Raw genomic sequence first — 15,403 nt, 5'->3', positions numbered from 1 at the left:
TGTCCCATGGGACTAGGCTTCCTGGAGGTCAATGGCAGACAGCCTGGTATTAGCCACCGCTGAGGCATAGACAGGTTTCTCGATTAGCTGGCTATGTGGGATATGAGCTTTGCACAATTTTTTTCATAATAATGTTAGTCTTTATATATACAAGACAAGGATTATTCTCTTCAGGAACAGCTCTGGGATAAGGAAGCACAGTATGGAAATATATAAGACTACAGCAGAACCTTCGTCATACACAGGGTGTATGATGAGCAAGGGAATAGATGGGTTAATGTTGATGGACAAAAAGTATTATACTCTGAACTTTATGGATAGGCTTGCTAGACCCCAACTCCCAAAGTATCTGCTGCATAAGAAGCTACTAAAAAGTATATTTCAGCAGGTGCAGAGAGCTGATTAGGTATATTTGGTCACTAGATGAAATAAAGGGTTAGGAAGAGGAAGGGCCATGATAGCGATAATGAGACAGAAACTTTCTATTCATAAGATGAAACCACTTGTTTGAGGTTTACGTTCTCAAGGACAAGATTTTCTTTTCTAAGGATGTTTTATGTCTAACACCTGTCCCTGGTAATGTGACTAAAAGAAGCTTTCATACTGTGCCAACTGTTGACACATGGCCTTCTGACTTGTTCTTTGTTTGATTACTATTAATGAAAACATAGATTTAGTAAAAGTACAGCAGATTCGAAGCACTCCCTTGTGTGTTGTGTCTGTCTGTCATTCGCCGAACTTGTGCCTTCCTGCGTACAAGACCCTGCTTCTCCCGCGGTCTGAGTGACTCCCCTGAGCCAGTCCGTGGCACATCACAGTCTGTCACAAGGACTGTGGAGACCATTGATCCTGATTACCTGTGGCTGTACTAGATCATAGCCCAGGATTCAGATGTTTATAAAGCAGACATGGTTCTTAAAATTAGGCCAGGTCATGCAGGAAGCTTTTTTTATTCGGTCCCTCTGGTAGGTCACGTGAGCAGAGCCTGACTCACACACATGAGGGTTCTGAATGCAGGAGGAGAATGGGAAGTCCAGCAGAGTCTACAGCAGAGTCCCAGCCCAGCTCTCCCTCTGCATCCCTCCCTTTCTGCTCAAGGCCCCTTGATCACCCAGTCCGCTCTCTCAAGCTCCACCTCTACCATTCGCCTTCCCCAAGAAGCTCTCCATTCTAAGACCCTTTACAAGGGTATATTCTAATGTCTTTTCCCAGACATTGTTCCTGGCATTCAGAGAAAGGCTACTGCCTCTTATATTTTAGACCCACTGGCTTTATGGGTCTCATTCTTCCAGGACCCTAGCAGCGACTTCACATAGTTGTGGGATTTTGTTGTTGTTATTGTTGGTGGTTGTGATTGTTAGTATTTAGGCATCTGTACTGACAGGATATGTCCTCCGCTGCAGCCACTAAGAGCACCTCCTGTGCACATTTGCTATGCTTCTTTTTTTAAAAGATGGGTTTGCCTACCTCCTTTCTCTCCCTCTATTTCTCTCCCTCTCTTCCTTTCTCTCTCTTTCTCTTCCACCACTCTTGTCCCTGCCCCCTTCTCTCTCCTCTTCCAATAAAGCCCCTACATAAGCCTTGTGACTTCTCTTCATGGCGTTGTTGTTTGTTTGTTTTTTTCAGATTACAACAGTGGTGGTGGTATGAAGGGGAGTCTTGTTCTACAGCCACGGCTTGTCTTAGACTCAGTCTCCCTGCCTCAGCCTGGAGGGCATCACCATGCCTGGTTACTATAGTCATGTTTTTAAAATAAAGATTTTACAAGATATTTTAACTATAGTAGTTTTAATTTTTCATCAAAAAGTATTTTTGTTTATTTTTTGAGACAGCATCTATCTTTGCAGCCTGAATGTCCTAATGTTCACTGTGTAGCCCAGAAACATTTCAATGCACAAGAGATTAGTGAGCCTTAACCTCTCAAGCTCTGGGATAACAAGCATGTGCCACCACACCCCACATTATCTTGCCTTAGAGTCTTCATTTCAGCTGCCCTCACATCTTTCTCTTTTAATGAATACTTAAGGGATGACCTTGAGCACTTGAGGGAATCAAGGTGAATTGAGATTGGAATAAAATTACATGGTTGTGAATATAGAAGAGGTATTATAATTCAAGATCCAACCATGGATACAAAACCTAGAGGGAGCTTGCAGTGGTGGCAAACTCCTATTATCTCAGCACTTGGGAGGCAGAGACAAGAGGATACAGGTTCATCAACAGCCTAGTAAATCCATGTCTCTAAAAAGAAAGACAGGGGGAAGAGAATAGGAAATATTAGCAACGAAAGTGAGACAGAGACTGTCTTGTTTGGTCATACCAGAATGGCTAAGCATGCCTAGGTGCATAAGTCAAGTCATCAGGAAAGGAGGACCAGGGGAGAACTGGAGTTTGCTTGGTCAAAGCTGTGCTCCAGGCAGAAATCTCTTCCTTCCAGTTATCACAACTAAGAGAAACTTCATTTCTGATGTCTGAGTGACTGTAGATATTTTCTTAGAGCAAAACAGTAAACAGGAGATATACCAGGAGATTAATTTCTAACAGTAATATACGAACGTATACAACATGTGATGTTTGGTATCACTGTCTGCTCTCAAGGATTTGGTAACTTCTCATGATCTCTTTATATTTTATCATTTTCACTTTTGTATCTATGTCTTGTATTCTTTCTTTAGAAGACTGCCTCCCCAAGTACAATATTAAACCTTGGATATGCCCCTGCAGACATCAGATCGACGTGCCTCTCTGCTCAGTCAATACCTGTAGCATGACCTGTCAACACGCCCACCACATTATTGTAAAGTGTTGACCCATAGACACGCCCACCACATTGTAGTAAAGTGCTGACCCATTGATACGCCCACCACATTGTCATGAAGTACTGATTGTGGGTCCGCAACTCCACTTTCTGGGACCAGGCACTACTTTTTACGTATGTTTGAATCTACATAGGACGCACCATGCCAAGCTGATCTATTTGACAATGGAATGGATCAGTGCATAAGTAGAAGCTTTAGTGGATGCTGAAAGATACAGGAGCAACCCAGACTCCATCAATCACCTACAATTTTAGAATTCAAGTTGCACTCTCTTCATGTTTTTTTTTTGTTTGTTTTTTATTTTGTTTTTGTTTGACTGGGCGAAAGAGTGCTTAAGAATCTTCTGGCTACTGAACAGTGTTGAAGCCAGAAGCTAGTCTAAGACCAGTGAGGAGTTTAACAGCTTTGAAACAGCTAATCTCAGGATTAAACTTCCAGTTAAAAACATGTGCATACACCAAACCCATGATAACAGCCCAAACCATAAGAGAATGAGGAAGATCCACACAGAGATGGCCCTTTTCTGCCCAAGACCCCCTTTTGAATGCACCTCTGATAAACTAGTGGAGTCTTGGATGGGCACCTGCATACACAGGAGATCTCTATTTGGCTGTATGCTCCAGGGGAGAATGTGAGAGTGTGAAATACAATATTCAGCAACCCTGTCAAACAAAGTTGTTCCTTGAAACGACAGTATTTATAGGTCTGTGATGAACATTGTTTGTAGTACAAAGTATTTTCTATAAAAATATAACCCTAAATTACAATGAATTGATGTGCATAAAAAACTGTAAGCCATGCTCACTTGTGTATTTCCCATTTCATACTTGCTATTCTTTTCATGTATCTCAAGGAGGATGTGTGGAACAGGAACACATCCACACAGAGAAAGGAATCTTCTCCTTCACATCATTTCCCAGCCACTGCTTTGACACCATGGCCATTATTTCTGTTGAAACATGCTCGATTTGAAAAGGTTTCATTTTCACCAACAAAATGAAAAGCAGCTTGCTTTATATTCTTTGATGTGCAGAAGGAAGCTGATTGAGCCCAACAGCATCTCTCATGATTCCCCACATCTCAATTCCTGTTCCTTCTCCCTGTCCCATGTGTTAGCTTGGATCCTGGCAACTCCAACTCTATCACACCCCTACTCAGTCACTTGCTTTTTAACCTTTCTAAAATTATGGGCTTTCTTGAAAACATAATTACTCTGTCCTCAAACAAAAAACCCACAAGGACACATGCACACAAACCCAAAAAATTCTAGTATGTCGTGATGGTACAAAAAATACTTCATAAACTAAGGAGATTGAAGCTAGAGGACTCCAGCAATCTGAGTTCAGCCTAGGCTACATAGTGAGTTTAAAGCCAGCCCAGACTGCATAGCAGGACTGTGCTTCAAAAAAAAAAAAAAAGGCCACAGAAACAAAGAAGGGAAAGGAAAGAATGCATTTTACATAATCTCCACCTCAGTAATGCAGGACAAAGAGGCAAACCTTGGCTGAAAAACTGTTGACCATGAATGACCCCTTAGTCAAGTAAAAGCATAAGGCTGGTTGTGCTAGCACACTACTGTAATCAGTACTGGAGATGCAATGTCACAAGGACTGAGAATTTGAGGTCATCCCAGAAAGATGTCTCAGAAGGTAAGGCACTTGACAGCCTATAATCCACATGATCCAAGGAGAGAACCAACTCCCATAAATGTCCTTTGACCCCCATATATGTGCCTGTGGCACACGGGTAAATGGGCACACACACCCAAATGGTGTAGCAGGTCCTTCTGTATTTGTGTTGCTTTCATTGGTTAATAAAGAAACTGCTTTGGGCCTGGTGATAGGGCAGAGCTTAGGTGGGGGCAGGGAGACAGAACTGGATTCTGGGAGGAAGAAAGCAGAAGCAGAGAGCCGCCATGGAGATGCCAGGTCAGACATGCTAAATCTTTCCCGGTAAGCCATGACTTCGTGGTTGTATACAGATTACTAGAAATGGGTTAAATCAAGATGTGAGAATTAGCCAATAAGAAGTTAGAACTAATGGGCCAGGCAGTGTTTAAATGAATACAGTTTCTGTGTGATTATTTCAGGAGTAAACTAGTGGGGCAGCGGGGACAAACAAGGGGTCCCGCTCTCCTTGTAGCACACAAACACACAGAGAAAGTCACCAAGTCACACATATATACATATAAATACAAATAAATCTTTAAAAGTTTTAAAAGCCTGGGACTACATAAACTCTGTCTTAAAGCAAATAACCAAACATAAGAAGAGGCTGTGGGGTAACTGTAGGAAATTCAAAACTTACAAAATATTTCACAATTGACATAAAACTTTATCTAAAGCAGTATTTTTAAATAAGAAGAAATTACAAGACTGGAAGAGGGTCATTTGGATTTCTCATTCCCAACAGTGGTGTCTTTGCTGGATCCTGAATTGCATCACTGTTAAGATGGAGGATCTTAGATGATCATGCAACTGTTATAGAAGAATGTGCCTTCTACAGCATTCAAGAAGGAAAAAGTTTAAGTTGGCATTTCTCTAAAAATAATTCATTTATTTTAATAGTAAAATGTAAAGTAACTAAATTGTTACTTATTTATACTTAACAAGATCACAAAAATCTAGTTAAAGTAGATGTCATCTTTAATGTTTATTTCACATTAATTCATCACATTAATTAGATAATAATGATATTTATTATCTAAGTACACCCTATGCAAATTTACACTTTTTCACATAGTGACCTTCCTGATATACATACAACAGGACACAGAATGCATGTGCAACATTCAGCCCGTCACACCTTGTCTGGGACAAACAAGAGTCTCAGTAGCTTTATTATTTGACAGGTGGATAAACACAGTTCTCAATAACTGGCATGAATCACAACTGCTAAAAAAGAAACTGAGTACACACTCTTATTCCATCTGGGGTTATATGTGCACTTGTTTATTTTAACATGGTCTTCTAATAGTTGAGTTACAATTAGGAACATAACTTATTTCTAGGAGCTCCTTAAAATACCCCAAGTGGCTTAGGTGGTTATTTCTAGAGCTCTTGAAATCTGCAGAGTTGACATGAGAGACCTACCACCAACGTAGCTGTGTTGAGATTGCAGTGCTGTGTATTCACCTAGGAATTTTCAAAAGTGGTAGTCAACATGGTTACCACTCTTAAAAAAAAAAATATCTTGCCAGACTAGAAAATGAGCAATTGTTGTTTCCGTGAGGCGAAGAAAAAAAGACATACTGCTGCAACCCAGTACTAGTTTTAAAAGAAACAATCACACTGAAGTAACAAACTGAAAACTTTCGTTAAAACTGCATGAAATTAAAATATAAGACAGTTGCACTACGATACTAGATGACTGCGTGCTCGTTCTGTTCGATGTTGCCCATGAGATCTTTCGTGTCGCTTGTTCCTGGACTCTGATGACCGTCAAAGTAGAGAGTGTTCTCAAAGGTGGCCTCCTGCGGTATGTGCAGCACGCGCCTCTTCTTATAGAGGAAATATGCAGCAACGCCGGCACCCATCAGAATCAGGAGCACCACGATGACCACTCCAGCTGCTCTGGAAGACCCCTTGGCTGGAGGAGGATCCATCTTCCTTTGGTCAGCTATACAAATAAACCATTAGCATACAAACAGAGGGGTCAGAGATTTGATGCTACGAGAAGCTGTACAGCTGGCTCTGGAAGACCCCTTGGGTGGAAGATCCATCTTCCTTTAGTCAGCTATAGACAAATCAAGTCATTGAGGGGGACAAAGGCTTGGCACTATGGAAAACGTTACAGCTGATCTTCCTGGGAAGCTCTGATATGTGAATATTCTTTCAGACAATATTTGCCACAAGATGTAAAAGCAGGAGTCAGTGTGACATGGAGGAAACTTTGACAGGTTCAGATGGTGACTTAGTTCTTGGGCTATTTCATCTTTATTTAGGTGTTAAAATATTTCACCTTTATCTATAATACTGAAGTAGTTCATCAGTTGAAATTTACACATATACCTTTTGTCAAAATAACTGAAGGATGCCTGGAGGGGAGGCTCAGGGATTAGAGGCACTTAATGCTCTTCCAGAAAACCAGAGATTGTTTCCCAGCACCCAGCCCTAACAGCTCACAACTCTAGCTCCAGGAAGGAGATATAATAGTTTCTCTAGCTCCTCCATGTAATCACACATGTATGGCAGCCTCTCACACAGACAAAACATGCCAATACATACAAACACACATTACAAAAAATAAAAATATTTTAAAATAAAATAATAATTTAAGGCGCTTACAAACATACTTTCAGAAAGTAAGAAACGTGGTGGTGGTGGTGGTTGTAGAAATTACAAACACAACTTTAAAGTTAGGGTAAAATAATAATGGAAATCTGAACTCCTAAATACAATTAATAAACAAATGTCACCCATGAAATTAATAAGGTATTTACAGGCAAGTCATAAATCTCACTTTAAATTTTTCTTTATCAACCACTAAAAGAGGTAAAATAGGATTAGTTACCTAACTCATGTTGTCTACAAAGACCTAGAAAGACCTTGAAGGAAATGTCTTCCATTGGCTCTCACAAGGCAACTTTTTGTAATACAGCAACATCTTCAAGAACTTTTTAAGATAAAAATATCAATCTGACTCCAAATCTGCTTTTCTTAAACATGAAAGGTGCCCAATGACAGTGAGCATAAGCCATTCCACCAAAAGGGAAGGGGGAGAAACAGAGATGTTATGGCTTTTTAAAAAGGACTAATGAGAATCGTGACCCAGGAACAAAAGAAGCAAGATGTGACTGCCTCACCCAATAAGGTACTGAGCCATGAGGTTAAGATAAATAAGAATAATGGGCTAATATAAGTTATAAGAGTTAATAAGAAACCTGAGCTAATGGGCCAATCAGTTTATAACTAAAAAAATCAAATAAAATGATTGATGGTCACCTTGAGATTTTATAATGATCTTACCTTTTGTTGTGTTGGATGACTGTGTAGTTACAGAATCAAGAACTGTTAAAAGGAGAAAAACAAATAAATTACTACATGACATGGATAAAGTACATTCATGTCAGAGATGCCTGGCATCCCTCGTCATTAACTGTGGTATGATGTGATGATTTGACATAACACAGGAGAATGCATGGATGGTGTGCATCTGTACCTTCAGCTACCTACTAGCTAGAGACATGTCTACCTATCCACTGGTCTACCCATCTTTCTCTATGTCTCTATGCAACTTTAGCGTCCTATACCTATGTGATAAGTTTGAATACACTAGAAGATTTTAAAATATGATCCTTCACGTTTTATTTGAGGATTAAAATATCTAAACATGCTACAAAATCCACTGGCAACTAAAGTATTTTAGGCGAAGGGTTTTGAAATCTAAACTGTTAAAAGACATTTGAATGAAAAGTAAAACAAGACAACAGCATTGGTCCAGGATTGTCAACCATTTTATGCTAAAGGATAGATAATCTTAAAGCAGAGTTATGAACTAAAATATCGATGCAGTTCCAAAACAATAAGACCTATTGAAAAAACGGAACTACTTTATCTGATTGTTGGCTTACTTGCTTGCTTGATTAGCCATAGGAATCAAAGTCTGGGTCTTACCTAAGCCAAGCAAGTGATCTACCACGGATCTATATCCCAGTCCTCATAATATATTTATTTCAGAGTCCAATTAATAATTTTCTCTTGAGAAAAAGTGGCATAAGATGGAAAGGCATAAAACTATCACTAGCATCTCATCAGCAGCACATAGAGATTTAACAGTTGTTTTTCCTTTTGTGTTCTACCATTCAATCACAAAAGGAGACTGAGTTGGTTTTACATGGCTTAATCCTCTGACTTCTTATGCTGTGGGCTAGTGACAGCTTTCCCCCTTCCCCTAGAGGGGAAGCACTGTGGAGATGGGCTGTCCAGACTGCTTGCAACTTAGCAAGACATCACAAAAGTACCAATAAACCAGCAGAGCTTGTACCTGTTACTCAAAGCTACAGGTGGAGACTGATCCTCATGACAGAATGGATTCTCACCAATACTGGTAATAAAGGCTAACAAAGGGGTTGCAACTACCCTAGTCCTATGCCAACATTTTACAGTTGAAAAGAAATGGTAGTCTGGGAATATATTATCATTCTACAAATTTAACTTACTTTTTGGCATTTTACAAATAAATCCTTTATAGGAAGTACAGTGGATATTATTCCAAAACCCAGAAGATGAAGATAATATTACGCAATCATTCCGTTCACCAGATGGGTCGCCCGTATTCCAGTTGACAAAGGAGACGGGATTATTGTTCAACCAAAGCCACTTCCCTGGTCATCAACAAAAAAAGAAAAAAAAAAAACAAAAACACAAGTTAAAAACAAACCTTCTTACATCTCTCTTCAGCACAAAATGTTTAAGCCTATTATTATTTTACAGTAGAACCAATGGTTTCTATACCTTGATTTCTTCCAGGCAAGTCACTAACAAGGAATTATTACAGGGAAGAAAAACAAGACTATATTTTTTAAATTGTTTTAGTTGAAAATTGATTTCCACTTCACGGAAAAAAATTATATACTTATCTTTCTCTAAATTTTTTATTGTGGCAAAAAGAAAGGGAAATTTTCTCTAAAATTCTTTAACTTATTACAGGAGAGTTTTTTAATTAACAACTTTCAGGGCTGGACAATTTGCGAGCCATTTAAACTTTGAGTTATTGCAAATAAAGTATGATTTTAACTTTTCAGAATAACCATAGATTAATCATTATTTAAGGCAAGGATCTCTGGATCCAAAACACTGTCTCATATGCAACCCTTTATAACACTAGCTATTAAATAATGACTAAGCAAGAGTTACCTTCAACATTTCGGAACATGCCTATCCAAAAATTGGCTTTACTTTTAAGAGGCTCAACACGATATGACAGAAAACTGGATTCGGCAGCAGTTTCGATAGAAGCCAGGGAGGCACCTGGAAAGCATGAGATGAGGAGGAGGTTGAGGAGGATGAGGAGACTAGCTGGAAATATTGCTGTGAACAGTCCTGATGTTAAGGACAACAATGCCAGGCTGAGCTGTGCTCAGGACACAGTACACTATAGGAGTGTTAACTCAGTGTGGCACACAGAATCATTCAAAATGGGAGAGGAGAGTTGAACACCAGTCAGTCCACATATAATAAACAACTCACCATCAATCACCAAAGTTAGCTTTAATAGTAAAATCCTACAGCATAGTAATAACTAGGATATTTAAGCAATCATGACAGATAGTTTGCTTTGGACCTCATAATCATCCTTCTATTCAGTCTTTATAAGACTGCATAGTAGGTACTTTCGTTAACCCATTTTACAGATAAAAACAATAAAGCATACACATAATTAATTCATTGCCTGGGGTCCCAGCATTAATTGAGCACAGGATCCTGGAATGGCTCAGGCATTCTGAACCTAGAGAGGGAATATATAACCATGCTGTTCTATTCTGCACACTGTATTCTGAGTTATTCCCTTAGGGATTGTTAATTGCATGATTTTTAATCTTCCGCTGAATATATTTCACAGTTACTAGGCATTTCAAACTTCTCAGACATGTTTTGATGAAGGAGAATTACTCCCTTTATCTGCTAGATAACACAACACCTAAAACTGAAAATAAAGTTTCTGCATATTCATTGTAAAATTAAAAAAGAAACACTTAAGCAACATGAAAGAATTTTGACTTTAATTTGAAAAGGCAAAGGCAGATTTCTGATGCCCTGATCATAAATGGCAGAGTTACCACCTCAGAAAACCCTTTCCTCTGCAAAAGAGAGGGGAACACTGTCTTAACCATAGGCTTGAGGTTGTTGTTGTTGTTGTGTATGTGTGTGTGTGTGTGTGTGTGTGTGTGTGTGTACATATGCACGCATGTGCATGATGCTCATAATAACAGGAGGCACTATGGACTTTGAATTGTCCTAATCTTGCTGCCCTCTCTCTGGAACCTTTGAAAGTCCAAATACCCATGGTCAAGTGAGGAACAGCAGCTCAGGAGCCACAGCGGAGTATCAGAATAAATTTGGCACTAAATCACAAAGTTCATTGTAATCCTCATAGCAACCACTAACAACATAACTAAACAGGAAATAAAGGTTCCTCAACTTAAAATGGGGCTGTGACCCAATAAGCTCATGCATAGTTCAAAAATCCTATGTAGAATGGACCATTGCAAACTGGGGACCACGCATATGATGAAAGAAATGGACAGTTAAACATCAAAAATATGTTCTTAATACATAAGAAGACCATACTGGAGAAATGGTGAAACTAAGACATAAATAATATGGAGTCGGGGGAGGAAAAATAACAGGCATAAAAGCTCCTTTCAGTATTTACACTAAGTGTAAATGACTTAAACACAAACGTAAAAAGAGATTTACAGAATATCTACATAATGTCTCAAAAAGATCAAACCACGTGCTGTGTAAAAAAAAAGACATAAATCAATTGAAAGTAAAATCACAGTAGAAGACATGCAAACAATATAAGATATTCTATATAGACAATCACTTTTAAAAAGGTCAGAGAAGGTGCACTAATATCAGACACAAGGGGTGATTCTTAGACAAAAATTATTATTAAAGACAATGACGGCATTCTGTAATGGTAAGGTTTCAGGTCACAAGGAAAATATAATCGTCACTGTCCATCTGACAAAAGAACCTCGAAACATACAAATGAAAACTAAATAAAGCAGTGTCCCTCTCACTCCAGATTTAAAAAGCAAAGTCAAGCATGGGTACCAAACGGACACGGAGGGAATGAGACTACAGTCCTTGCGCCCATTGCTGAGCAGAGGACTCACAGCGAAAAATGTAGCCAAACAGCAACAGTGAAACAGCCAGTGATATCTAATTAAAGAGCTTTTAACTATTTTTCTGAGGAACCATCTTGTGCCAGGTATGGTGGTTCTTAGGATAGTTCAAGAAACAGAGGTGGGAGGACCATGAGTTCAAGTCCAGGCTGGGCTGCCTAGTAAGACTCTGTCACAATGAAATAGCTCTTTTTAACTTGGGCATGGTGCGATACGACCAGTATGCCCACTATCCCACCACTGGGGAGGTGGAGGCAGGAAGGTCAGGAGTTCAAAGTCATCCTTGACTACATTGGGACGTGGGAGACCCTGTCTCACAACAACAACAAAGCTACCTTTGCCATTTTTAAGATTGAGTTTTGTTTTGTTTTTCTTTACAAATACAATAGCCAGTCAGGAAAACCATTCTATTAAGAAGCTGGTTCCTGGTCAGCTGTAAAATCTGAATCTCCGAGTGAGGAGAAAGGGTGGAGTTTGGCTGAGGGACAGAGTTAAGAGCTTAGAACATTGGGGCAGAAGGAGATTTTAGTAAGTGGAGTTTTAAAACTAACTTTTCAAAATTTTGAGGTGGAGAAGTTAGAAATTACATTTGCAGGAAATGATATTAACCATACTGTTAATAAACAATTGTTTTTTTTAAAAAAATTCACATGTGGCTGGGAATCCAGCCCCGGGGCAGAGCTACAGAGCCCTTTCTTAAACCCGTGTTTGATTCCCAGCACCACGAAATAATACAAAGGCACTTATATCAAGTATGCTTTTTTTCTTTTTCTTTTTTCTTTTTTTTTGTTTTGTTTTTCGAAACAAGGTTTCTCTGTAGCTTTGGTGCCTGTTCTGGAACTAGCTCTTTTAGACCAGTCTGGCCTCGAACTCCCAGAGATCCCCCTGCCTCTGCCTCCCGAGTGCTGGGATTAAAGGTGTGTGCCACCACCACCCGGCCCAAGTATGCTTTAGTTTATAGTATTATTGACATCATTGAGCTAAAAATGGGTTGTTATGGAATTTTCTTTCAGGAAACGTGGCACTCACCCATTCGCAGACATTCCAGGGAAGCCTGGCCCCAGTTCCTTGTAAACGAAGACTCGATATAGTAGCAATGGCCATGGAAAGGAATCCACGGAGTCTGCAAGGACTGTGGGCACTTACCAGGCAGTTGTGGAGGCTCAGTAGCAGGGATTTCTGTTAATAAAAAGGCATTTAAATCATCATCAAAATAAACCATAAATCAAAGCTGGGGTTCCTGCAGCATGTGGAATATTTTTACAACTAAGAGAAATTATATTGTCTACCATTTCATATGATTTACTAATGTTTGTCATTTAGAGATGCTGTTTTTCTTGGGGTTTTGTTTACTTTATCATTTTAAATGTATTTCAATAGAAAACAGTAGCCATGAATCATATTCGTCCGAATTTACAATTATCAATATTTAGATTTCTGCAAAAGTGTTGCAGACTTAAGTTGGGAGTGGTAACATATGCTTTTAATTTCAGTACTCTGAAGGCAATGTGGAGAGAGCTTTACATAGCAAGACTCTATGTCAACAAACATTTAAAAAAAAGTTGCAGGTCTGACAAATTACTCCAAATAATTAATGAAGTAGATAGCTTTTTCAAGCCTCTTCTCCTTTTCTGAAATTCCAACTCCTGTGATTTCTTCTTAGCTAACGCCAGCTCCTATGGGAAAGCTGCTGTAACTAGACTTCTAGGAATGGGTCCATAGCATTGCTGACTCTGCCCAATCCATACACATTCTGAGGCAACTCTGTTGAAGCAAATGTGCTGTGGACGCCAAGAGGAAGCCCACTTTCTCAGAAACTCCGTCACTGTCGATTCAGAGGACAGACTCAGTAACAAACATTCGGAAGCCCTGTCATGAGCAAATTAACCCTAGAAATAATTTTATTCTCTGCTACCCAAGACACATTACTGGTTATAAAAGTGAGCAGTGACGTGTAATAGTTTATACCAGAAAACTTAAGGTCCCCAACCCCTTTTGAATATCCAATTACCATCTGATTTTTTGCAGAGAAAATAAAAGCTTTCATTGCAGTACGATGTCTTCCAGTAGCCGTCCACATCCATGTAGACACAGGCAGACTTCAGCTTGGGCTCACCAGCACCCCAGTTCGTGTACCTTACTCTCCACTTATCCGTCCAAGTGTACTCATCGTTGGTCTGCAGAAATGAAAACCACCGTGAGCCTTCGGCCTCACTTCTCATAGACAGCGTGAAGAAAACAAGCAAGGAATATGTATGATACTTAAGCCTGTCATATGGCATAGGACCTTGAACATTGTAAAATTTAAGAAAATTATGCCATTTCTACCAACTCAAATTTATATTTAAAAAAAAATCCTTTCTTAAAAGTAACTATTTCATAAGATCCTTAGGTCTCCACCCTGAAAACTATTTTGGCACTTTTTGTCTTACTAGGTTTTTGTTGTTGTTTGATTTTCATTTATTTTTTCATTTTTCTCCTTCTCTTTTTTTTTTGGAGAGGAAGAGAAGGAGGGGAAAGAGAGTTTGAGATATGTTAGAGAGAAGAGAAAGAGAGAGCATGAGAATATAAACGTGGGTGGGTACAGAGGTGGAGATGACCCCTGGGCCATCCCTGGAGTAGGGGAGAGGACAAACATGACCCAATTATACTGTCTGACAAATATTTGAGGAAAAAATTATGACTACTAATAAGGAAGGAAGGAAGGAAGGAAGGAAGGAAGGAAGGAAGGAAGGAAGGAAGGAAGGAAGGAAGGAAGGGAGAAAGAAAGAATGGAGAAAGGAGATGATGAAGAAGAAGAAAGAAGAAGATGACGACGCAGATGACAGTTGTTAAGGAAAGAAGACAATGACTGAAAAATAAGTGCCTTATTCCGTGAAACTGTCTTTGTTTTCAGTTTTTCATGGCCAAAGAGAAGTTGTGTCCTTATAACCACAACTTGGCCATCTTACTGAAATTGTAATAAGCATTAATTTCAATGAATCCCTGAAAGAAGCACTTCTTTGTCGTCATAATCTTCTGGCTGTTCTGCTGCTGACGCCAAAGACAGTGACAGCTAAGGCCATCTGTCACTGTAGACTTTAGAGGAGCTAGGTGTCTTGATACCACGTGGGTTGCCCTTCAACTATACGGATCATGCTATTCTTTTTGGACCTAGAGGGGCTCCCAGGTGCCCAGGGAGATGTCCCCAGTTAGTTCCTGGGGCAGCTGAGGATAGGGAACCTGAAATGACCCTATCCTATAGCAATACTGACGAATATCTTGCATATCACCATAGAACCTACATCTGGCGATGGATAGAGATAGAGTCAGAGACCCACACTGGAGCACCGGACTGAGCTCCCAATGTCCCAATGAGGAGCAGAAGGAGGGAGAACATGAGCAAAGAAGTCAGGACCACAAGGGGTGCACCCACACACGGAGACAGTGGGGCTGATCTATTGGGAGCTCACCAAAGCCAGCTGGACTGTGACTGAAAAAGCATGGGATAAAACCGGACTCTCTGAATATGGCGGACAATGAGGGCTGATGAGAAGCCAAGGACAATGGCACTGGGTTTTGATCCTACTTCAGGTTCTGGCTTTGTGGGAGCCTAGGCAGTTTGGATGTTCACCTTCCTAGACCAGGATGGAGGGAGGAGGACTTTGGACTTTCCACAGGGCAGGGAACCCTGACTGCTCGTTGGACTGGAGAGGGAGGGGGAGAGGAGTGGGAGGAGGGGGGGGGGGGG

General features: G+C 39.9%; 1 protein-coding gene across 1 annotated transcript in view; it reads right to left on the bottom strand.

Annotated features, from left to right (window-relative positions):
* Window positions 1–5,452: 5,452 nt before the first annotated feature.
* Mrc1 (mannose receptor C-type 1) overlaps window positions 5,453–15,403 on the bottom strand; it is an 89,742-nt gene continuing 79,791 nt past the window's right edge. The window contains exons 25-30 of the mRNA XM_075970534.1: window positions 13,685–13,850; window positions 12,703–12,852; window positions 9,677–9,790; window positions 8,980–9,144; window positions 7,787–7,828; window positions 5,453–6,437 (exon numbers count right to left, since the gene is read on the bottom strand). Of these exons, the coding sequence (XP_075826649.1) occupies window positions 6,181–6,437; window positions 7,787–7,828; window positions 8,980–9,144; window positions 9,677–9,790; window positions 12,703–12,852; window positions 13,685–13,850 (894 nt within the window). The 3' untranslated portion in view covers window positions 5,453–6,180. The remainder of the gene's footprint in view (window positions 6,438–7,786; window positions 7,829–8,979; window positions 9,145–9,676; window positions 9,791–12,702; window positions 12,853–13,684; window positions 13,851–15,403) is intronic.

The sequence above is a fragment of the Microtus pennsylvanicus genome, chromosome 4 (genome assembly GCF_037038515.1).
Source record: "Microtus pennsylvanicus isolate mMicPen1 chromosome 4, mMicPen1.hap1, whole genome shotgun sequence".
Lineage (NCBI taxonomy): Eukaryota > Metazoa > Chordata > Mammalia > Rodentia > Cricetidae > Microtus > Microtus pennsylvanicus.
The sequence above is the reverse complement of the archived record's forward strand: the minus strand, read 5'-3'. Positions and strand labels throughout refer to the sequence as shown.